At 34.3% G+C, this 25,453-nt stretch overlaps 1 protein-coding gene and 1 long non-coding RNA gene across 3 annotated transcripts in view; one reads left to right on the plus strand and one right to left on the minus strand.

Annotated features, from left to right (window-relative positions):
* LOC135680740 (EF-hand calcium-binding domain-containing protein 4B) overlaps nucleotides 1–22,190 on the plus strand; it is a 41,420-nt gene extending 19,230 nt beyond the window's left edge. Inside the window, exons 3-22 of one of the 2 annotated variants that reach the window (XM_065194891.2) lie at nucleotides 2,643–3,326; nucleotides 4,440–4,595; nucleotides 6,752–6,842; nucleotides 7,746–7,841; nucleotides 9,760–9,831; nucleotides 10,186–10,301; nucleotides 10,544–10,615; nucleotides 11,448–11,505; nucleotides 12,233–12,280; nucleotides 12,767–12,858; nucleotides 13,254–13,313; nucleotides 15,079–15,215; nucleotides 15,732–15,782; nucleotides 16,297–16,976; nucleotides 17,401–17,557; nucleotides 17,973–18,054; nucleotides 18,441–18,555; nucleotides 18,890–18,997; nucleotides 19,807–19,883; nucleotides 20,865–22,190. In XM_065194891.2, the coding sequence (XP_065050963.2) occupies nucleotides 2,643–3,326; nucleotides 4,440–4,595; nucleotides 6,752–6,842; nucleotides 7,746–7,841; nucleotides 9,760–9,831; nucleotides 10,186–10,301; nucleotides 10,544–10,615; nucleotides 11,448–11,505; nucleotides 12,233–12,280; nucleotides 12,767–12,858; nucleotides 13,254–13,313; nucleotides 15,079–15,215; nucleotides 15,732–15,782; nucleotides 16,297–16,976; nucleotides 17,401–17,557; nucleotides 17,973–18,054; nucleotides 18,441–18,555; nucleotides 18,890–18,997; nucleotides 19,807–19,883; nucleotides 20,865–20,958 (3,046 nt within the window). In that variant the 3' untranslated portion in view covers nucleotides 20,959–22,190. The remainder of the gene's footprint in view (nucleotides 1–2,642; nucleotides 3,327–4,439; nucleotides 4,596–6,751; nucleotides 6,843–7,745; nucleotides 7,842–9,759; nucleotides 9,832–10,185; nucleotides 10,302–10,543; nucleotides 10,616–11,447; nucleotides 11,506–12,232; nucleotides 12,281–12,766; nucleotides 12,859–13,253; nucleotides 13,314–15,078; nucleotides 15,216–15,731; nucleotides 15,783–16,296; nucleotides 16,977–17,400; nucleotides 17,558–17,972; nucleotides 18,055–18,440; nucleotides 18,556–18,889; nucleotides 18,998–19,806; nucleotides 19,884–20,864) is intronic. The other variant, XM_065194892.2, reaches the window with a different exon arrangement.
* Nucleotides 5,612–10,190, minus strand: LOC148958056 (uncharacterized). The gene is made up of 2 exons (XR_016144886.1): nucleotides 8,103–10,190; nucleotides 5,612–7,740 (listed from the first exon to the last, which is right to left on the minus strand). It is a non-coding gene; the product is annotated as an uncharacterized LOC148958056 (long non-coding RNA).
* Nucleotides 22,191–25,453: the final 3,263 nt, after the last annotated feature.

Consider the following 25,453-nt stretch of genomic DNA (forward strand, 5'->3'; position numbering starts at 1 on the left):
TTAAAGGTTTTGGACAAAAAATGCCTGGAACCAAAAGGCACAATGAACAGGAAAAAAGAAATTTCATTAGAACTATAAAATACGATAACTGATTTTTTGACAAAAATTGGGGAATCCTTTCATTAAATGAAACGACGTTAAACAAAAGAGGGGTCGAAAAGGACTTTTATCATGACATCACCTCTCCGCGGCGTCCCTCCCATTTCCTTAAAAGCCTTTGTGAGTTTTAGTCCGGTTAAAAAAGGGGTAGGCAAAGACAGTCAAAATTAGCAGTTCTGTTAGCTTCCAAAAGTCTGGGTCTGATAAGTACCGACTTGCTCTAGATTTTCTCAAACACCCTTTTGTCGTTACTGGTGTCCAAACAGCTGGATAAATATAGGCACAGAGAAAGAACGATCAGGAACGAGCACGTTTTGAGAAGAATCGTGGAAAAACACAAGCCAAATTCACACATTTATCATGATAAGGAAATAACGACTAATATCACGGAAAATAGCTGGTTTTGCGTCATTTAAAGCGTGCAAAGTTTAGCTTCCGTATTGGTTAAAACGCTCTGCCCCATAAATGATCCTGCGTCTGAAAATGAAAGAGTTATGGAGAGGAAACCTTAAGTCAAATGATTTGTAGTGCTGGTGGCTTTTGTTCCAAAACTCTGCAAGGTTTGTTTCCCAATTGAAATCTCCGGCATTCTTGGGTCTTTTTAGGGTTTGTAAGAATTGATATGCGTTTTCCAAAATGAAGCACTTTGGTCTGTAAATAAGGACTACTTCTGGAGATTATGTCGTCCTACTGCGGCCTGCTCTATATTTATATACCTCCTTCTCAGTTAGGTGGGTGAAGCAAGCTTGTTATCAAAAAGTCGTTTCTAAGGAACCCCTACACTTCCTTGTGACGTCATTCGTTTCTTTGGATTGGTTGTGAAGAGTTAATGAGGCTATGTAAAGTTTTAAATGCTCACACTACATTTTCATGAAGAAAGATCATATGCCAATGTACATGAAGTTATCACTAAAACAACTGTATCGAAAATTAGCAAACCCTGCAGCCAGTTTAAGAGGAAAATTGAAAATAAGAGTATAAATTTGGTGCCTAGGTAGCCATGCATTTAATTTGCTTTCTATTTTTGGCATTTAAGCGTACAATATTATCTGCCCACATGGCTCGTCGACTAATATCTAGATGGTTTATTGTTTACAATAATAAATCAATTATCCAGTATGATAATAGCTCAAGGTAACAATGCTTGCACAATGCCTCTGTTCAAACCTTTGCCTCATCAATGGACCATTAAATGACATTTTTCCTCGATGATTTACTTTCGATCCAACAATAAGAATTTGCGATTCCTTTGTGACACTAATTAAAATACGCGTAACACCACCACAACATACTAACGCTGGAAGTTCAAAACTGTTGTCTGAGGCTTCCAGATACGAGCAAGTGTAAGTTTGAAACTCACTATTTTCCATATGTTTGCTAGAATCAAAGAGATGGGAATTTTGTGTTCTTGTCTGAATGGTTTAATTACCAATCTTTACAACGTATAAATCGCTCTTTCAGATTAAAACATTTTTCACATAAAATAACAAGGAACTGAATAGCGGGGCGAAAAATTACGTATCGTGTTGGCCAATGTATTTCCCATTTCCTTTTACGTTGATTTTGTGAGAAGATCTAATTGTCTTTCAGCCTGAGTGCAAACTTTACAAATAGAGGAAATGTAAAGTCTGCGTGACGCAAGAAAACTGCGTACAGGTTTGAAGCTGAATTGTTTCAAAAATGGAAAAGACAAGAATTGTTCCCTATTGAAAAAATTAAAAGGTTTAACACATGTATAACAAAAGACTAGGCCAAATAGTGTTCAATTATTGGTAGACGGTTTCTAATCATCCTTTGTCAATTAGTGGGCATGTAATAAATTGTTGTTCGATTTTAAAACAAATTCACTCAAGCTCCATAGTTCAGAGCTATACCAAAATTAGGACAGCATAAAGAGAAATTGAGCAATTGCAGTGGTAGTTTATTGCAAATTTTGGTAGCATACTGCGGTCTTAATGAAGCCGAAAGAATATTATATGAAAGTGTTGTTGGTGGGCAAAGCTAGGTATTGGGGGGTATTGGGCTTGAGATACAGGGACAGTGGGAGATACAAGAAATTTAATTGTGTTCATCTTTCTGTACACTGAGAGTTTATTAAGGCAAAAATAATTGAGTCATAGGTTACATCAAATGTCAACAGCTAAGAGCACGCAAATGATAATGAAACGGCACTACAACCAGAAAGTGATGTAGTATTTCCTTAATAACCATAAATGCCATTAGCATGAGGGAGAGGGAGGCACTTGCTCCTTTGCCTTTCCACCCCATCCCATCTTCCGCAGCCTTTTTATATTTATCAAGTAAAAAGAGCAGAGTTTGCTTATTCTATCGACGCTCGTGCTTGTCATGCGGTTAATGGTAGCCATTTTGTTTTCCGCCATCTTAGTTGTTTATAATTTTGATTTCTCGCGGGGAATACAAAAGTTTCCATTACCAACGGTGCTCCATGAAGCGTAGCACCATTGTGTTACAGACGTAGTAGGCCTTTGAAAATGCGCTTGCAACTCTTTCAACCCTTTACTAAAACCTGTATTTATTCACAGCGATACAAACATGGATTATGCAAATTTTGGCCAGGATGATTTGAAGGAGATACTGGCGCAGAAAGCTACAGAATTATTTAAAGTTTGTGACAAAGATGGCAAAGGATATATCACACAGGAAGATCTACTGGAACTTACAAAAGAATTGGCCTTGAGTTCCGACCAAGTGCAATCTGCTTTTGTGAAACTTGATACAGATGAAAATAAGTTTCTAACACTTGATGAGTTTATTGGTGGATTTGGGGTATTTCTCGGAGTTGAACACCAGGAGGACTTAAACCCGGAAGAGAGGAAACGACAAGAGAAGGCGAGGGAGCTGTTTGACCTTTGTGACGAAGGAAGTAAAGGCTACGTAACCAAGACCGATTTGTTGCGATTGATGAAGACTCTAGGATTGACGAAGGATCAGTTGATTTTGATTTTCGACCAGCTAGATGACGATCAAAATGGATTTTTAACTATTCATGAATTCACAACTGGCTTTAGCGAATACTTGGACGACTCATTCGACGACCATGAGCAGGCAGAGTTTGGTCGTCAAGGGAGCTTTAATCAGTATGGCGCTGATAATGACCCCAAATATTGTAGCACCGATGTGATAACATTTGTAAAGCAACCATCAGTTGAGCAGTTGGACTCGAACGCTAAGCTTCTAATCAACAATATAGATGAATGCATCGCAGAGTAAGCACCTTCTATTCTCCCAGTTTATTTCATTAATATTTTCTTGCTGTTTCAGTTGACTGGAGTCACACAAAACTTGTTATATCGATAAGCTGTGTATCAATAAAACCTTCCAATTTCTTAGCATTTTACACATATTTAACTTACATACTTGCATACATACGTTGTTTGTCAAGTTTGTATGTGACAAAATATGTAATTCAACTTGTAATTAAATGTACGATGAGATACAGCTGTTACGCTGTGGAGATGGGGACTCTCTAGAGCATCAACCATTAGAGATAGCATATAAAAATAATGGATGTAAAACTTGAAATTTCTCACCTACCATGGTTAACTGACATTGGAAATACCTAGAATTCAATCACAGTTCACTAAAGTCTACACTTGCAGATCAGCCTAACATAATATTCATAAATAAAGAAGCAACTCTCTTTACAAGCTTAACTCACTCAATAAAGCCTGCTACTTCTCCTGTACATGATCAAGTTTTTGTAATTCTGCCAATTGACTTGGCAGCATGGTTTCATGATTTCATACCCAGAAATAGAGTTGTACGTGCTTTTTACTAAACAAAAGTTCTTTAAAATTGACTTGTGGCTATCACATCTTAATAAATTTGATTGTAAATTATGTATAAAGTTCCTAAAATCTGTCATCAGTCTGAATAGAATAAACTGATTCTGTAGAAAGTGAATGTATTTTACTGTCATCTTGGCACCTGTCTGACTACACTGGGTATGGTGTGCAAGATGGGTCTAATTATTAATATACATTTGATGATTTGTCTGAAAACTCAAGTAGATTTGCAACGCCCATTTCTTTATCTCTCGGTAAAGTCCGCATATCTCAAGAACTGTAGGAACATTCTTTGTATACAGTGCTTACTTAAAAATTGGATACAAATAAGTATGTACAACCTCTATAATTTTTTTACATAAACAAGATTTCTTATTTGTCTATTTGCAAAACAATGAGAAAGGCACTCTCTTGAATGTTTGTGCACTAACAAACAGAGAGACTCTTGTCTCAATGTGTCTCAATCTTGTCTCTTGTCTCAAAATGAGCTGGTTTGATTTTGGATTGATTGTGAAAAGTGTATTTCCCTTTTAGTTCTCTCACCAAAGAGCAACTTGCTGAGCTATGGAAAACGTTACAGCAAACAGATGTCAGGACATTGACAAGATTTGAAGAATTTCTTATTAATATAACAAGTGAAATTAAGAGAGCAAGGCAAGAAACTGTCCATTTGGAAAACACTTTAAAAAGGTAATTTCTTGGCTTATTTTTGTTTGTTCTTGGATTGCTGCTTCCTATTTGTCTTTTGCAAGAGCAACGTTTAAACTAGACATGCAGTGAATCCTCTATTAAATGTTTGGTTGCTAATAAAGTTCTTGCTCACCAATTGAGGGGGAGGGGACAGGGCATGAAAACTTACTAGACCATGTGACTGGACAATCACAGGAAGTTTTTCATGAATAAAGTTCTGCAGGAAATTTTTTGAAAGATACTCTTTTGTAAGAAGCACCTTTGTTTCTTTCATGTTTATCAAAAGAAAAACACGAAGGCGAAACAAATGTATCTTATATGTGTGCCTTGTACAGGTTAAAATGGGTTTTCTACCGAAGAACCCTTGAGAATGTTTTTGAAAATTCTTGTTTGATGAAAGTTTACAGTTTTTCATCTGGATTAAGAATCTTTGTTTCATAAAACTAGTGACACATCATTACGGTTTTTGGTGTCCCATTCTCACAGGAGATTTATGCATGATTTTTGTCTGGTTGCAGGGAGGAAACAATTTTCTCATGCCCTGGGGGGAGTTCTTGATAAGGGAGGCATTTAAAAGAGGGATCATTAATAATTCATTCAGCCATTTAAGCATTCACTTTTTGCTTTTTTATTGATCAGTAATTCAGTAATTCTGTTTGAGCAATTCAGTTTAACATCCTATCTCGTATCATCCAAAATGTTCCTGGAATTTTTTTGAGACAATTCAGCCAAAGTTTTTTAAATTCAGAGCATCTTTTGAAAAAGGGCAGTACATTTTCGCTATCACGAAACAGCAAACAATCTAAGAAACAATTTAAGAATCATTGCTCTAAGAAACTAACAAAAAATCTAAGAAACAATTTAAGAATTTAAGAACCTAGCAGAAATATTCTCTCCCAAAAGAACCTGTTCCATAAGTTTATTTTTTGTGTAGTTCAAATCAAAATCTACTATTAAAATTTTTTCGATAACCTGAAGACCTAGTATAGAAAATTTTTGTTTTTTTATATTGAGCCTTCCGTCTAGTAACATTTTATGAACCTTTACTATTATAATATATTATCTGCCTTTGATTATAATGACTAACCAGCGTCATATTACTTTCAATTCGTTAAAGTTGCCTTAAATTACTTTTTTGTGTGGGCCCTTAACCATTATATCGTAAATTGTGCTTAATTATTGATTGCTCTTCATTTCACATCATCCCCCGATGTAAGAATCTGAAAGCACGCGGGTTGTTTGCTTTGCTGCTAAATCATCTCCTCCCATATTTCCGTTACCGTTATTTTAACATAAATCTCTCATCTGGCCTAAGTAAAATTCTGATTTGTATTGTACACAATTCAAAACGGAGTATGTGATGTTTGTCCGACAATTAGTTCAGTAAATTACTAAACTGCGGAGTTTCTGAATTTTTTTTTGGTAACAGCTGACATTTATTAATCTTAAGCTTGATTTTAGCAGTGCATAAAAATTTCATGAGAGTTTGTCATTGAAGTTTCGCAAATAAGACAGTCATATGCCATGGGGCTGTCACTTTGAACATTAGGCCTTTTAACTTCAGAGGAAAACAGAGACTTCTCTACATAAGAACGTCATGGATATGTTATTCAAAAACCTTGGTTTGAAACGAATGGATTAAAAACTTTCGTCTTTGATGCACGGTTTTTCGCATTTTTAAAACTTGGGGGCTACAGGTGACTCGCTGTTTCTTTGGTCAAGAAGTCCGTTTTTTGGCCATTTGCCGGATATTTTACAGTGCTTTGACTTGTGTACAATATTTTAATAAATGAATTCTTAAATTTATGGCGACTTGAGTTTGGTAATCGTGGAGTTTGATAGCTGTTTCTGCAAAATTGGATTCTTCAGTTGAAATATTTCTCCAATGTTTATGAATAACTTGTTTTTAATGTATCTTTTTTATGACGTGATTTTTGCCGTGTGGTAGTAGTTTTCAAGTCGGTACTAATATAGCCATTTGGCTTGGCTGTCACTGTTCTAGATCATTATTTAACTATTTAATTACGTGTAAATTTGAAAACATCGGATATAATGTCCTTTACACAAAAAGCAGCTAAAGAGCACTGCGAATATTGAACGTTTAAATGTATTATTATTTAAGATTTTTTAGTAACTCAAACAAATTTATTTTGCAGAAAAGCACTGTCGCACGATATAGAAGTACAGAAATTGTATGAGGAAATGGAACAGCAAATTAAAACTGAAAAAACCAAGATAAACGACCTGGTATGTCATTCGTTGTGTTTGAAGATTACTAGATGCTATAACGTAGAACCTGTTGAGAAAACGAAAAAGACCTGATATCGACTTGTCATTCTCAAACTAAAATCGTATTTGAGATTGTCTTTAATTTCTTAGTGTCTAAAAGATAATTGCTTGACACCTTTTGTTGTTGCTTCAAATGTTTATAAAAATAGAGCTTTTCTGCCAGGAGGTGGCCAAGGGTACCCAGTTATAAATTTCATTAAATCTTGAAGGATGTCCAAAAAGCAAACCTTTGTTCGAAGTTCTCAGACAGTTGGCTCGACGCAGACTCTTTTCGCATGTACGAGCCATTTACACTGTGGCATGTAAATCTACTACTAGAAACTGTTCAAGTTCTGTCTTCCCTAGGCTTAATTTTGTTTTACTAGTGCGCTTTGTTTATGCTGCAATTTGTTAATCGTCGCTTTCAATTTAACTTGATAACGGGCTATGCTGGAAACATCGTTATTCACTAATCTATTATTTATTCCTGGTACAATTTACTTACATTCATCGTTATTATGTATTATATTGATCGTACGCAATTTAGTATATTCAAAGAGTCAACATGACACCGAAATTATATACTCTAGCTGATATCATTTCTGTTTTCTTGATCTCGTCTGGCCATGCAAGATAATGCAATGCTGTTTGACGTCATCCATCCACCAACAGATCAGGAATTACCAGAAATAAGGAATCTTGAAGCGATAAAATCTCCAATCCCGCCAAGCCACGCTAGTTTATTTCACAAATAATGTCAAATAATTTCGGTTAAACGTTCACCTTACACGCAAAAGATTTTTATTGGTAAATAATACTGACAGCTTGTAATGGATTTCTACAGTCCTTTAAACAGGATTTTTCTCTTTGTTTGTCCCTTAGGAAGCAAGAAGAGAGAAAATGATAAGAGAAGAGATGAAAATTCAGCTTGAAGATAAAGATTCTCAGCTTACAAGGTTGATGACGACTCAACGCGAGGTAAATAGACTAATTCTATTTGCCACTTGATCTTCTGATATATAAATGCGTAGGGTCATATGCGTATTAATTATGCGTACAAAACTAATACTTTGTTTGGTCCCTAAACACAAGTAAAACACCTTTAATAGCAAGAGGTGCGTACGATTCTTTCTTGTGAAATGAGACAATGAAAATGTAATGTTTGACCAGTTTCAAATCCACAAACTTTCTGAACGCACCTCGTAATAACGATTTTGTAAATTTGCCAATAAGCCTTACCTAGAATGTCAGAAAAGTCCAGTGTTGTGTATGCCTTATTTTCATATATTGGTGCTCCTCTTTATGATCTTCTTTCCGCCAAAATAATGCCAAGAAAGCAAGTTATGCGGAGCAAGTGTTTAGGCTTGCTTTGCATAAACATCGTTGTAAAGGGGCGAGTGGGTTATTGGATAAAAGCATAAATAAGGCCTGGAGTAAGCCAGTCACTATAGATGGGGCCCTGTTACATTGGCTTCGGAAGTCTGCAACTGATGCCCTTGTGGAGTTAGCTTATGTTGAACAATCAGCATGAAAATAATATTAAATCATGGGATATGGAAAATATAATCAATGTAAAAGTTGCAGATATGTTTTAAAACGAATCGCCATAGTATATCTTTTCAACATTCCTTGTTTTTGGGCTGCGGTTGTGTGGAAATAAGGCACACACTTGCTAAAAGCCAATACAAAGATTAATCATGGCATGGTTCAAGGACGTTTTGACAAAAACTGGGGCTCTAAGCCCTGATCAGGCTAGTAATTTTTGCAATGCTATGGTTGCTATGGTAGATTCCCAAGACCATTTTGCACACGATCAGTTAATTTAATCTATAAGCAGTTGTCAATTAGCTTATTGCCAATATTTGTGCCCACCTGTCTGTTCAAGCGATTTTGAATAAGTTTTATTGATTAGCGGTTTTTGCACCGATTGTTCTGTACAATCGCAAGAATTGATTCTTCTTTTGCTTATGACCAGGTATTGGTGTATGACTGGCATTGGTATATGAATGTTTTTGGTGTAATCTGTTGGTATTTTTGTGTGCATTTTCGAGAGTTGTTTCTGTTGATGCGTGCATCTGAAATGCTAGTCACATCATTTGATAGTTTATGATGTTGGCCATTTCTTGTAGTATGGTCTCGCATGTTTCTTCAACCTAAATTGGTGTATCGAAAAAGACAGAGTGTCACTTTGTCATGAAAATAATACTCGGAGCTTGGCCTATCTTTATCATGGACAATGAGACCGGTGGCTTTCGCGGGCTTTCGTAGTGGTATTTCCAGTCTGATTTGCTACTTGTTGGCTTTGAAGCGTTTAAAGATGTGATTTGAACGATTTGATTTCATAAAAGAACCCAACATGTTTCTCGATGTCACATCCATATTGAGCATTGATCGATTTATAATGATTTTGAATGCAGAGGCCATGGATTTTCTAGCCCTCCAAGTCCATTTTCACATTGAAAAGATGTTGAATATTTTACAGAAATACAGATATACTAGGAAAGGAAACGCGGTAATCAGTTTGGAGAAAGATTCTTATGATGCTGGGACGTTGCACCTTCTGACCTTTGTATTTCTAAGACCTAGATACTTGATAAGCATTTGGAATAAGCGTCTGATACCATCATAACGACTGCCATTCTACCTTAGGAAGGCATTTCATTTTACCTCACAAGATGGTTACATGTTTTAAGATGGATCTGTTTGGCTTCGTGTCTTGGTCATTTGTTATTGATTCGAATTATATCATTGACTATTCTCTTATTAACAAAAGATGTAAATGTTCTTTTTGTGTTATGTTTCCTTTGACAATCAAAATTCTAGACTGACAATCAATCAAATTTTTTATTTGTTTTTGTATTTCATAAATTTCATTTGTTTTTATTTCTTCTCACAGTTGGAAGAACGGCTCTTCGAAATCCAACAACACGAACATAATTTGAAGCAGGAGAACATAAAACTAGTGCAGGTAAATTTATCAATCAAATTCCTTTCATAAGCAGCCAAAGTTGCATTCAGTGTAGCCGACAGCTACACACAAGCCGTTTGTTATTGTTTAAGTGTCGCATGGAAATTGGTACAGCTTGTTTTGCCTGATAATTTCAGCATAGAAGTTCTTATGGCTAGCTACTTCGATATTTTACCACATTTCAGCAAGAACTAGTGAGATCTTGTTCCGGGTAACTCAAAGTGACAAAAAGAATGCCTAAATCATAACTTTATTCTGATAGCTTTGTACTTTGTGAAAACAACATATTTTGTTTTAATCACATTGATCGCTTGGATGATTAATACATGTTCCTTTTATTTTATACAATTTTAGCAAAATTCTGAACTGGAAGAAAGGCTGAAAACCTCGGTGTCAAGCTTGGAAGACACTCAAGTGTACGTCTCAACATTGCAAGCCTCGACAGCTAAGGAAAAAAGAGACCGGATACGGTACGTCTTTCAATTTTATATTCCAAAGCAAATGGGGGATTTTAGGAGAGAGCTTTAGGATTCAAACCATCTGTTGAATAAACTTGATTTTATATTTCCATATTTTTTCAATCTTTAACGGTCTTTAATTATGTATCATTATTCTATAGCGATAATAAACCGATTCAATAGCAAAAATAGCAATGCAAAGAAAGTTTTTAATCTTTTCATATTAATTTCTGATCTGTTGTACGTTCTTTTAGTGCTGCCATGCAAGCATCACATGGAATGCAGAAAGAACATGAAAGCTTGATTCGTCAATTAGATATGCTCCGGTGAGTCCTCACTCTTCTCTATTGCCCTGGTTGTTACTGCATAACAATCAAGGCATTATTTTGTTTATTAAGGTTGCCACATTTGAAAAATTCGATGTTACGTATTTAAAGTGATTAATGCAAATTATTTTATTTACTTACTGTTGGATAGAAGAAAAGTTGATAAAGCCAACTCTACCCGGTTTACAATGCCTGAAATTAAAATCATTAGAAACAAACCCGGTAATTACATCCAGATTCTTTCCAACCTTTTGTTTTTGTTCTGGGCTTGTTACGTACGTTACCTAGAATGTTAATCAGAGAACCCTCGAGTGTAACGACTGAAATTAAATTGGCCAATGTTGCTTCTTTTTTCCGCCAATGTGGTACAATCTTTCTTGTAGTTATAAACAAGTGGCACAGCCTATCTAGATAAAGACCCACCAGTTTATATCAGAAACGACTTGTACTTACGAGCTTCTCTGCCAGCATTTTTCCTAAAGTCACAGCACATATCCATCCAATTTTTTTCTTGTATAATATCACCAAAGTACTCATTGAGTTTCGCCTCTCCAATACACTTTTCTGTGCATTTTTTCTTATTTATGGTTTTATATTTATATTTTCACGTATGGTCGGAAAAATGTTTAGAGCGCATATGCCTAAAGGCTATGTATATCCTCAAGGTTTGATGGTTTGGAATGTTTGAAAAAAAAATACCTCGGTTTTCTCGTCGGTTAAGAGGTCAAGACCTAAGCTTCAAAAATATATTTTCCCTGCACAAATAAAATATATAAATATGTTATAAAGGAATATCTTTTTACTTATGCACTAAATTCAAATTCTTTTGCAGAGAAATGAACCAGAAACTCAGAGACGACAAGGATGCTATCGAATCATCAATGAAGATGGTATGTGCTTTCACTGCTCAAACGTTTATTATTTTTTTATTGATGTATATTCCATCCTTTCTCAGATTGATCTATCAAATCACAAAGCTGTTTCATTAATATCAAAAACAGAAAAGCTTTTATTGTGCCTAGTCATATATTTGCCTTCAACATTCGACGACTCTTTCTGGAATATATTTAGTCTGTGACAAATTTCTGCTGCTTCGTTACTTTATTTTCTTTCTGGAAGACAGTAGGTTTTCATCTTGTACAACTAAAAAGCTAGGCAATCATTTAAAGTCCAGTCTATAAGATCTGGCTGGCAATTGTTAGCTAGGCTCATGCCAAAGGAAAAACCCTTTCGTTAATCAAATTTTTCTGGTACTTCTTTTCTACTTTATACCTGTAACTGATCTGTTTGTACGTAATTTGAGATACACTCACAGAAAAGCTAATGATCTTCAGCGTACAGTTTTTTTTATTTGGTATTTAGAGCTCTTTCTATTAAAGGGATCTAGGAAAATATTTTTTGCAGGGCAGATTTAGATTTTCTGTATTTGTCAAAAAAAAGAGATCAGTTTCTTTTTCAACAGAGAATTACCAGTAAGAATTTTCTCCTACATGAAATTGTGTAAACGAATATTGATGCGAGTGTGGATTGCTTCCTCTAGGCTATTTGGAAACTTTGGCTCTGCTACCACGATATCATCCAGATTGTATTATAATTTAATTATTCTTATATTTATAGCGAGCAGATCGAACCACGAGTCTTGATGATGAGATTCATATGGCCGAGGTAGGTTTCACTAACCAGTAGTTGCTCTTACTTTTGTAAATCAGACTGTTACATATACAAACTTTAAATTTATTTGAAAGTGTACAGTTTGGGTATTTGCTACATGGTTCAGACAGGCTATGTTCATCTTTATCAACATTGTCAATTTTAATAGGTAATTGTGATAAATTTAGATAATTCATGATAATTTATTCGAATTCATAATGTATTACATTTGAACAGGACCTCTTCATGGTAAATACGGCTTAATTTTGATACGCAATGTAAAGTAGTGTTTGATTAAGAGGAAAATTGTAGCAAATGTAGCAAGTCTTTTGTTATGCTATAAGATATTCTCCAAATCTAGGATATATTTTTTAAGATTTCTACGAGTTGAGCGTTTAGAAATGGCAAACATTTTCATGCCAAAAGCTTCATGAGAAGGATTCTTTTTCCATCTTGCACCTTTCATTAGGTTTTTTTTCTGAATTTACATTTTCATTTCAGGGGAAGATACCTTTGCAGAAGACCGGTTCAATCATGAGCTCATATTTCAGTGCTACGAAACGAGGACGTCAAAATTCGAGCACTTCGGCAAGGTAAATCTTTATTACACCATGATTGAATTTCATTCATTGACTCGAACAAAATGACTCCTAAATGTTATACAAATATTAAGTATTGGTGTGTATTTGTTTGTTTTTGTGTGATTTATAAGGGTGGAATAAATTTTTTTGCGGTTGTGTGCTTTACCACTATATAATTATTCTAACGTTTGTTTAAATTCATATCTTAACCATGCTGTTTATAAAATGCCTTACGTATTAATAAGGTTTAAACGTATTCAATGCTGCCATCAAATAAATATACTTAATGGCAATAAAATATTTATTAAATCGTTATAATATCATATTTCAAAGCCCATCATGTCATCTAACACCATCTATAATACTTACACTTTCTTTCAACTTAACTTTTGCCATTCTCTCAAAAGAAACAGAAATCTTCTTGAGAAGCAAGGATCTTTAATGTCATTGTACTTTGAGCCAAGCCGGTAAGTCCGACTTCATCATGCACATGCGCACACGATAATCATACATGCACACACATAGCAACGCACATTGTTTCTTTGAAGATTGTTAGAGCCGACATTGGCCCTGTTCTCACTATACCGGATTCATTTCGTATCGAATTCTTTTTGGTAATTGTTAGGCATTCTGTTTACACGATGACGATTGAATCTGATCCGAATCAAATCATTCCGCTTCGAACGTAGTATGGAACCGTATCGGATCATTTTTGAGGATTGTGTGAATGCATGAATCCAATAGGGTTTTGCTACGGAACTTCTGTTTAAAAACTGCAGTCTCTATTTCAAAACTGTTCAACACACTTTTTGATCTCACAAAGAAAATAGAAACCAAAATGGCGATATTCCACGTTGCTCTGCAACGGCTTATAGACAATAGATATTTCGGAAGAGTGTGGAGGTAGCGTCAACTTGTGATCATAGGTGAATCAGGTACGGAATGAATCCGGTACGAAATGAATCCGGTTTAGTGTGTAACATCCCCTTGGATATGTATTACTACATTACTGGAGTTTTCCTTTCATCATATTTTTGCATGTTAAAGCTCTTTTTAGCTCTGAGCAGCTAACATTCAACATGTAATCTTGTTTAACTACCGAAAGTATTTTCCCTGTGTCAATTCTAAACAAGAAATGCTAAATACCAAATATTTCTATACAATATGAATACATTAAAAAGTCATGAACAACTACCTATACTTCGACAATATTTTGACCAATATATATATTGCACTTATTACTAGCTTTTTATATGAAATTTTCCTCAAAAAAATGTTTCCAAGGCTTCTACTTAAATTCCATAAATGTTATGGGTATCTTTGTTGATTTTAGATCTTTAAAGGATTGTAAAACAGTAAATTCTAACTAGGTGATAAATGTGTGCAAATTTGATAAACCTTATTTTCAATTCATGATAAATGGCGAAGAATAAATACCCCATGTAACCTTTCTAAACAATAAGCCATAACGATGTTTGCGATTCTTTATGTGTAAGTTGTTGTTGTGTCTGTGATTGTCTAGCTCTTTAATTCAAGAAACAAGGAGTATTATTCTTTTGAGCAGTTTTTGTAAGACCATTTTTGTTATATGATATTTTTGTTCAAGGATGTTAAAGAATTTTGTAATCAAACACATTTAACCTTTCAAGATATGTCAGCTACTCTCTATACTTTATCGATACTTGCAGGAACTGGCCTTTTTAAATAACCAATCCTAAATGCATTAAAAAAGCTACTGCTGGTAGACGGGACGCAGCTGAGTTTGAGTCATATACGTCCTTGATCCTTTTCATTTCGACCTTACCAACAAGACCTTTTTCCACACAAGTTCTACCTTTGACCAGTTCAATGGCATAGCTTTTGAATCTTTGGCAAACAAGAATAATACGGGGCTAACTCTGGACTTGATTAAACCTACTTTTCTTAACCAATGCAAGAAAGGATTAAACATTCCAAAGGTATCAAGAATGAGTATCCCCTTTACTCCTACAATCTGTGCCCTGCCAGTTTTTCTAAAGAGAGCTCGATATATGTATCGGCTAAGAAAATATAGCAGCATCCGAAATTGTCCTATGATCGAATCCCAGACCTCAGTACCCGTTGCACCCCCGTCGAACTCCTGTTAAACTCCAATTGCACATAAATTAGTAATTTTTATGTTGCCCTCATGGAGTTTTTCCAGTTTACCAAGCACGAATTCTCTTTTGAAGCTTTGTTATTTTTCATTTGCAGAGGCAGCCAAGAGAGCTTAGTTTATGGTGATATCCCCCCTGACGACATGCGGCAAGATTCTTTCAACGAAGATGATCACCCTGAATGGCGAAGGAGACTCATCAGGGCCGTTGAGGAAGACGGGGAATTGATGCTAGGTAAATGACACTCTGAATGCACTGTGAATCTAGATTGTTAATGTAGCCAGGTTTTGCGCCATAGAAGATGCACCCATGCTAATGTTAGGGCTATAAAAGCAGAAAATGTGGATGCCAAGGCTTCTTGCCAGTGCTCCTTAAAATATAAAGAAGTAATCTGGGAGCTTAGATTGAAGCAAAAGTAACTTTTACTAGAAATAAAGAATTCAATGTAATCCTTTTTAGTCACAACTTCCATGTTTTCAAAGAGGCTCTTAACTGGCCTGTCATACCTCTGAAATTATAACCGTTTATTTCTAGGTTGCTTTTTTGCAAATAAGCCCTCGAAAGTCTGCTAGAATGTTTCTAAACTTCACTGTTTCCAAATAATATGGTGCTTTATTCCTTTTCCTTTTCATGTACCAAAATTATCCATAATTATGTCATGCAGAATAAACATATTAATTATAGCAAAGAGTATGAATACATCGATTTTCCTTTATATTTTTTTATAATGAGATGCGTCCTTCCCAACAGGTGATACTGAAAGCATGGACTATAACAGTGATACTGGTACACTTTCAGCAAGTGAGTAATTTGTAGCCTCTTATTTGTAAAAACGCTTAATATCAATAGCAACGTTTTCTTTAGGAATCTTAGGCGGTATTCAAAAATAAATTTTCAAATTTTGTTCTTACCTCCCGTCCACACGACAACTATGAATCTGCGACTGCAAAAGGTTTTGAAACCCCTTACAAAATGGGCTCGTTTGAAATCGTGATCTTGTAACGCATCATTTTCGTGTAGACGCAGATCTTCTGATTCGTTTTCTTTTCCATGACAGCAAGGTCTTTTGAACACGTTTTCGTGCCTTCCATCAAACCCTTCATTTGATAATCTAAACATTCATCTCTACAGAACTCTTCGAATCCTTGAATCTTTTCTAAAATTCTTGCCAAAGATCTTAGATGAATTTGGCGTTACGTGTCTTGTTGATGGATCATACTTTCCATAATTTATGCTACTGTGTACACAGAAGCGTTATGTTAGCTTGTATGTTTGTTTCGGAGAGAAGCATTGTACTTTTGTTTATATCTTGCAGGTTTCTCTACTGAAAATGGAAACAAATACTTTGAGCCACCTGGCGACGACCATGATGTTTTGACCTCGACACCAATACGCAGCGAAAACCCAAGCGAGGAATCACCTACAAGACGGCGTAGGATGTTGCCAACTATCCATGGCGGGAACGAGTCTTTGTATCAGCCAAGAAATGAAGACGAGGATGTGATCGGGCATATTAAGGCGTTGCGGAGAAAGCTGTCAAATGAACACGTATTGAATGGAGAGGTTGATGGCATAAACAGATCGGAAGGCGTTGCTCAAAATGAGGACACTAATGACAAAGTTGACGATGTAAAGAAGCTCGAGCTATCTAGTTCTACGTGTGGTGCAGAAGAGGAAAATTGTGGCAACAAGTATCGGAATGACGAAAATTTCAACATCGATGATGAAAGTGGTTCAGTTTCACATGAGGATATGGAAAGTGAATTAGGAAATTCACACGAGCAAGTACCCGGCCAAACAGAGGATCAAATGAGTGCAACAGAGAGTGAAGCAGACAGAATGTCACATGGAGTAGAAGAGGAAATGAAAGAGGTCATTTCTTTGGACATGGAAGAAAGCAAGAAGCACTTGCGTGAAATGCTGAATGATCTGGCGAAACCACAGACACAACAAAAAGCATTGGCAGGCAGTGACTCAAATGATCCGAGCAGTTCGGTAAGATATTTGTCATGATAGATTTTCGAATCGCTTTCACACGTGTAACAACATGCAACGGTTGCAAATAACTTGATTCCGAACATTGGAATGCTAAGGCTTTGTTTCAAGTAGAACGTTTCTTCAAGTGTTGAGAATTTTTATATTTAATGTTGCTCTAAAAATGTTGCATTATCGATCAGGAATGGTGCAGTTTTAATTATTGAATGTAGCCTCAGAGTTTCATTTATATTCAGACAGGGGATCTTTATGCTAAGAAACATTTAGCCAATCAAATGTTTCACTATTTGTTGCTGTGCAGTCCTTTACTATTTTTAATGGTTCCCATTTTTGAAAGTATCTTTCATTTTGATCTAAAACTAAAAAACTTACTAGAAATTTGTATTATGTCCTTGTAAATTATATATAATTCTCTTTATTGTAGAACGCTCCTTTGAATGCCCAACCTTCTGAAGAGCCTCCTTCCAATCCTAACCGGGTGTACAAAATTGTCTTTGTTGGTGATTCTGGAGTCGGTAAAAGCAGTTTGATTCACCGGTTCTGCTTCAATCACTTCCGAACGAATTTTTCTGCAACGATTGGTAAGTTGGAGAGCAACCGAGTTGCATATTATTTGTCAATAGTTACAAGAAGCGTCTGTGAGAGAACACGATCTTTATGTTGATTTTAGCATCAAAATATGTTATACGAACCATTGTTAGTAATGATCCCGGAGCATTTATGATCGGTTATGGTTTAAGATCCGGTCCGAATAGTCCTGTGATATTGCCAGTAACCCGGTTGAATAATGACCGGATGCATTAAGTTGTTTTCTGTTATAAATGATACAATTTGAAGACATGATAATATTTGATTTGGCAATCTAGACTTGGGTTTTCCCCCTGAAATGATGGAACGTTTTAAGTAAACATTCAATTGATCGATTTTTCTCCATATAAAACTCTTGAATACGCACTTCTTGGGTACGACAAATAAGATGCGTTTAATTTATCTTAGGTGTTGACTTTCAAGTGAAAATCGTCAAGGTTTTCCAAGAATGGGTTGCGTTGCAGCTATGGGACACAGCTGGTCAGGAGAGGTAAGCAATTTATCAAGATATTCGTGATAATTTATGTTAATTCATTTCAAGCAAACAATTGCCAGCATAATAAACTTTTTTATGACAAATTGCCTACTTTATTCTGACCAAGAATGGTTCTTTTAAGAATGATTTACCTGAAGTATTTTATTACTCAATAAAACGGCAAATCTGCTAGAAATTGTTAATCGGTTAATTTTGTTTAACTGCACGCTGCAGAGAAACGAGCTATGTATTAGTGTTGTTAAGTTTTTGTCGGCTGACAGCGCATGATTTTTTGTTACTGCCGACCAAGGTTTTTCAAGGGTTGATTTATGTGCTTCTTGATAGAGAGCTGAAGGGTTTAGCCCAGAGGAATGACGAAAACTTCGTTTTGTTTTTTTCAGATTTCGAAGCATCACAAAACAGTACTTCCGAAAAGCTGATGGTGTTATTGTCATGTTTGATTTATGTTCAGAAAGATCTTTCAAAAACATGAGGAACTGGATGAACAGTGTAGAGGTATGCCAAGGCCCTAACTAAAATATTTTCTTTGCTGCTTCATTTACTGAGCAAATCATTTTGTTCTTGGTGTTTAGGCACCCTACCAAATGTTCTAGGCGATTCTTGTCCCTTGTAGCAAGAGACACAAATTTTTGCAGATCCCCATTGAAAATCGTACCAATCACGATCTAACCATGCCTGTTTTTGCTATTCGAGTCATTTTTGTATCGAGCCCTAAATTTCTGTGCCTGTCTTATATCTTTGAAAAAACTTACAAAGTCAGACAGATTCATTATCTTTTGAATTTTTAACTTCATTCTTCGTTATTTACGACTTATTTCTTCTTTTCAAGGATTCTGCTGAGCCCGAGTGTACAGTGATGATCCTTGGAAATAAACTCGATCTTGCTGATGATGGGTTTCGTAAGATCAAAGTAGACATTGGAGAAAAACTGGCGCAAGTAAGATTTCTTATGAACCATTAATGTATTTACAATTATCTGTTTTGATTTATTATTGTGCTGCTTTCAGCTGTAGCCACAAATTGGCGGCATTTGCACGCCGTGAGCTTTAAAAAAGTGAAATCTAAGATTTGAAACTCGTGTAACAATGAGATAAGGAATAATCTTACATCAACTAAATTTCTCCGTTATGAAAAAATCACTACATTCTTTCTTCGAGAAAACAGCCTCGTCGATCTTGCAGATCTAAAACAAAAACCACGTAGGACGCACGAATCAAAGATTAGAGAAAAGAATAAAGCATCACATCCCTTCCAACATTAGAAGCAAAACTCTTCCTCTGAAACAAACCCCTCGGTATACAAAAACATTGAATAAAACATTTGATTCTGTCATCGGGCAACATTTGCTAAAACACCCAGATTGTTCAAAAACTATAGGCACAATATTACCGATCATTGGGATTGCTTGGTTGTCATTTCATGTAACAATTTAGAATTCATAGACTGAAGTTTGTCAACACCCTTGGACTTTATTTGTAATATTTTCTGAAGGCAGACAGCACTGATTGGGTAGTGTTTCCAGTCATGTGCTCACATTTCTGATTGGCTTATTTGTACCCATATCTCAGTAAATATTTCTAGTTTGGTATTTTTGATCATTACTCCAAATGTTTATAATCTGATGAATGGAGTGTCAGATGTAAATCTGAAGCATGTCTTTTTCTGAAGTCATTTTTACTTAAATTAAATTGATTTAATGCAGAATCAAATAGCTATTAAATTTGACACATTGTTTTTTTTTTCAAGGATTTCAGCAGTGCATACTTTGAAGTGAGTGCCAAATCGGGACATGGGGTCAACGAGGCGATGGTCAAAATGTCCAGGTACCTCTTCTTGTTTTCATAGTTGTAATTCTTTTTGCTAAGATTTTTGGGTTTCCTTTGATAACCAATACAGAAATGAAGAGTATAAGCGTGACATAACTGCGAATAAAAGCAGCAATTTAGTTTTACTAAGTAATTTACAAGCCAAAGCCGAAAAAACAGAAGTTTCTTGTCTTTGTACCAGAGAATAATGAATTCGACTGATAACCAAGCAAAATTTGTGCTTTCCATAAGATGCCTGTTTTACACATGGGAAGGCCTGTTTTACTCGGTGCCAAAAATGTATGTAGCCATATAAGAACAACACCTATTTTACCAAAGAGAATTTTCTTCAATGGTAGCTGCGCAAATGCGGCGAATTGTAGGCGAACAATATATATGCTGGTAACGACACCATTTTGTTAAGTAACCAGAGAGAAGAGAACGTGTAAAGCAATAAAACCCTTACAAATATCAAAGCCTTTGCACGGTAAAACTAACATCAACAAAATTCACTATGGTGACAAATATCAAAACGTGATCAACAGAGCTAATGTCTGTCACATTATTTGCACTCAGTATGCTTTTCTTTACATACTTAGGGACCAAGCAAAAAGGTTATCTATCAAATAGGCCTTAAAAGCATCCATCGTTATGAAAAATGGCCTTGTGAATTTGAATGTGATTGTCCTTTGATTGTTCTGCGTGAATATTCCGGGCTGCCTTCTAGGACCAAGTTGTTACCAGTTTTCACCAGCTTTTGGTATAGCGTGGTGATGTAATCAGGAGTCCATTCCCTTTGACCTTCGCACCACAGCAGCCCTTCATAAGATATCAGTACCGATAATGAAGTTGTGCCATTTCTAGTCTAGGTCCTTTATTTAAATATTCTATTTAAACCTTTCATCCTTGATGTAAATTAATTATAGGTTTGTATTTTATTATATTAAGTAGATTTTTGTCCTTTTTTAACGATTAACGAGGCCTTATCTCAATTTCCAGGTTGCTTGCTGAAAAGGAAGATTCCCTCATGAAAATGAGCGTTCTCAACCTTGATGTCAATTCCGATAGCAAAAAGAAGAAAACATGCTGTTGATGACCGTGAAGGCTTCACATTGAATAACAAATTTTTCATGGTTTTCCATTCGAATAGAGGGTAGATGCAATCGCTCATGGCGAAACGATCATGGCGAAACGATCATGGCGAAACGATCACGGTGCAACAAAGGACTGCGAAATCACCTCTTTCCAGAGCAATTGCCGGGTACCGGATGAAAGGTATTTTTTCAGAAGTATCTTGTCTTCATTTGTTTCAAATAATTTTATTTGACAAAATTTTATTGTCACCCTATTGGCCTACCAATACAAGAGCCTTTTGGTACTCCCATTTTTCTTAAGAAACCTTGATTAGGCTATAGATAGTTAAAATGAAGATTTGTGATCGGCTCTCGTTTTCACAAAAATATAATTCGAGGAGACAGGATAGGAATTTTTCTAACAAAGGGCAGAATGTTGATTTGTTATTTATTTAATTAATACGTGGGACACAGTAGTTGTAAGGATTAAAAACTGTCTTGAAAATTTACAGAATTTTCTTAATTTAAAATTGAGTTTGTATCATAATTGTTTCATTGGTATTTAAAATATCGTTTATTTAATGTTTGGGGAATATAATACTGATGTCTTCGGTAAAATTATTAAAAAGCTTTATTTTCGTAGCTTTAAGATTGTAATTATGAATAGATTGTCTAAGTTAAGGCAGCAATTATCTAAAACCCATGGTCTGGTAGAAATATTATTCTAGCTTTTTCAGCAACTTTTTCGTCTGATGGTCAGAGAAAGAAAATATTTTCTATAATTAAAGACAGCATATTTGAAGCATGTCTCCTGTAATGAGAATATATATAGGTTACTGGCTGGTTTCCTTATTTCAAATTTTGCGCGCATTCAGTCACGTTGCAAGTTTGAGTTGCTCATTTGGATTCCAACAACTGGAAGGATGTTTTCCCAACCTGATCAACATGGTATGTTTGCTTTTAATTTCTTTTATCATGATGTTAAGATTATTTTTGATGCTATAGCTGAATCACTAATGCCAAAAATTCCCCGTTTAAATATTTGCAAATCCCCCGTTTTTTGCCAAATCACTTGGTTTCGTGAGATACCAGATCTTATACCAAGCGTTAGCAAATATACTATATTTTATTTCGTTGATATAGAATAAAATTGCGCTTTTAAGATCCGAAAATAACATTGAAATTTTTGTATTTTGTGAATAATTAGTTTTTAAAACAAAATGACATAAAATGAAACTTGTGAATCGTTTTATGAGTGGTTTATTAATATTTTTCTGGGGCTATTTTATTAGTTTTTCTCCAAAAATACGGTAAGCAAAATTGGTCTATTTTACCGAAGTTACACCTACCGAAATATTCTTCTCTTCAAAGCCTATAGCATTTGCCTTTCTCCAAAGATAGGGTCAACAAAATTTGAAATTTTATTCCAAGGCTTAACACTTACTTTCCTACTGAAAGGAAAGCTAGCGAAAATTTTATTTTCTTGGTCTATAGCCTTTTTTTTATAAAAATAGTAGATAAGACTGTTTTTCCAAAACTATACACTTATCTTTCTACAGAAATTAAAGCGAGCAAATTGCCTTTTTTCTAAGCCTTACATTCCTTTAATTGAAAGGGTTAAAAATCCAATTTTTTCCGACCTTATACATTTTTTCTAACTTATTTATAGAAATGTTAGTAATAGATACTTAGTTAGTAAGATAGAAACTTAGTTAGTTAGCAAGAAACACTTATACAGATATAGATAGAAACTAAGTCAGTTAGAAAGAAATTTAGTTAGCAAAAGACTTAGTTAGTTAGCAAAAAACTTAGTTAGTTTTATAGAAACTAAGTTAGTTAGATAGAAACTTAGCAAGTTAGATACTTAGTTAGTAAGATAGAGACTTAGTTAGTCATATAGAAACTAAGTTAGTTAGATAGAAACTTAGCAAGTTAGATACTTAGTTAGTAAGATAGAAACTTAGTTAGTTAGATATAAACTTAGTTAGTTAGAAACTAAGTTAGTTAGATAGAAACTTAGCAAGTTAGATACTTAGTTAGTAAGATAGAAACTTAGTTAGTTAGATATAAACTTAGTTAGTTAGATAGAAACTTAGTTAATTTTATAGAAACTTAGTTAGTTTTATAGAAACTTAGTTAGTTTTATAGAAACTTAGTTAATTTTATAGAAACTTAGTTAGTTAGATAGAAACTTAGTTAGTTAATTAGAAACTTAGTTAGTTAGGTAGAAACATAGTTAGTTAGGTAGAAACTAACTCAGTTTCTATCTAACTAACTAAGTTTCTATCTAAATAACTAAGTTTCTATCTAACTAACTAAGTTTCTAATTAACTAACTAAGTTTCTATCTAACTAACTAAGTTTCTATAAAATTAACTAAGTTTCTAATTAACTAACTAAGTTTCTATCTAACTAACTAAGTTTCTACCTAACTAACTAAGTTTCTACCTAACTAACTAAGTTTCTATATAACTAACTAAGTTTCTACCTAACTAACTAAGTTTCTACCTAACTAACTAAGTTTCTATCTAACTAACTAAGTTTCTACCTAACTAACTAAGTTTCTATATAACTAACTAAGTTTCTATCTAACTAACTAAGTTTCTATCTAACTAACTAAGTTTCTATCTAACTAACTAAGTTTCTATATAACTAACTAAGTTTCTATCTAACTAACTAAGTTTATATCTAACTAACTAAGTTTCTACCTAACTAACTAAGTTTCTATCTAACCAACTAAGTTTCTATCTAACTAAGTTTCTATCTAACTAACTAAGTTTCCATCTAACTAACTAAGTTTATATCTAACTAACTAAGTTTCTATCTAACTAACTTAGTTTCTACCTAACTAACTAAGTTTCTATCTAACTAACTAAGTTTCTATCTAACTAACTAAGTTTCTATCTAACTAACTAAGTTTCTACCTAACTAACTAAGTTTCTACCTAACTAACTAAAATTCTATCTAACTAACTAAGTTTCTATCTAACTAACTAAGTTTCTATATAACTAACTAAGTTTCTATCTAACTAACTAAGTTTCTATCTAACTAACTAAGTTTCTATCTAACTAACTAAGTTTCTATCTAACTAACTAAGTTTCTATCTAACTAACTAAGTTTCTATCTAACTAACTAAGTTTCTATCTAACTAACTAAGTTTCTATCTAACTAACTAAGTTTCTATCTAACTAACTAAGTTTCTACCTAACTAACTAAGTTTCTACCTAACTAACTAAGTTTCTATCTAACTAACTAAGTTTCTATCTAACTAACTAAAGAAAAAAGGAAGAAAAAATCTCTTGAAAAAAATACGAGATGTATATATTCCTCAACAATTTGCACTTAGAAATTACAGAAATATAAACATAACCAAAGGCACATTCTTTCAAAACCTTCTACCTTTTATTTCTTGAAAAAAAATCAACAAAATGTTTCTATTCCTCCAAGCCTTTGCACTTAGCTATTAAAGAAAAATATAAACATAACGAAAACCTCCATCTTTCAAAACCTTATACCTTTTATTTCTTGAAAAAAATCAACAAAATGTTTCTATTCCTCCAAGCCTTTGCACTTAGCTATTAAAGAAATATATAAACATAACGAAAACCTCCATCTTTCAAAACCTTATACCTTTTATTTCTTGAAAAAAAATCAACAAAATGTTTCTATTCCTCCAAGCCTTTACACTTAGCTATAAAGAAAAATATAAACATAACGAAAACCTCCATCTTTCAAAACCTTATACCTCTTATTTCTTGAAAAAAAATCAACAAAATGTTTCTATTCCTCCGAGCCTTTACACTTAGCTATTAAAGAAAAATATAAACATAACGAAAACCTCCATCTTTCAAAACCTTATACCTTTTATTTCTTGAAAAAAAAATCAACAAAATGTTTCTATTCCTCCAAGCCTTTACACTTAGCTATTAAAGAAAAATATAAACATAACGAAAACCTCCGTTAATCAAAACCTTATACCTTTTATTTCTTGAAAAAAAAATCAACAAAATGTTTCTATTCCTCCAAGCCTTTACACTTAGCTATTAAAGAAAAATATAAACATAACGAAAACTTCCATCTTTCAAAACCTTATACCTCTTATTTCTTGAAAAAAAATCAACAAAATGTTTCTATTCCTCCAAGCCTTTGCACTTAGCTATTAAAGAAAAATATAAACATAACGAAAACCTCGATCTTTCAAAACCTTATACCTTTTATTTCTTGAAAAAAAATCAACAAAATGTTTCTATTCCTCCAAGCCTTTGCACTTAGCTATTCAAGAAAAATATAAACATAACGAAAACCTCGATCTTTCAAAACCTTATACCTCTTATTTCTTGAAAAAAAATCAACAAATGTTTCTATTCCTCCAAGCCTTTGCACTTAGCTATTAAAGAAAAATATAAACATAACGAAAACTTCCATCTTTCAAAACCTTATACCTCTTATTTCTTGAAAAAAAATCAACAAAATATTTCTATTCCTCCAAGCCTTTGCACTTAGCTATTAAAGAAAA

Source organism: Rhopilema esculentum, chromosome 18, assembly GCF_057945365.1.
Source record: "Rhopilema esculentum isolate cy_ngs chromosome 18, ASM5794536v1, whole genome shotgun sequence".
Lineage (NCBI taxonomy): Eukaryota > Metazoa > Cnidaria > Scyphozoa > Rhizostomeae > Rhizostomatidae > Rhopilema > Rhopilema esculentum.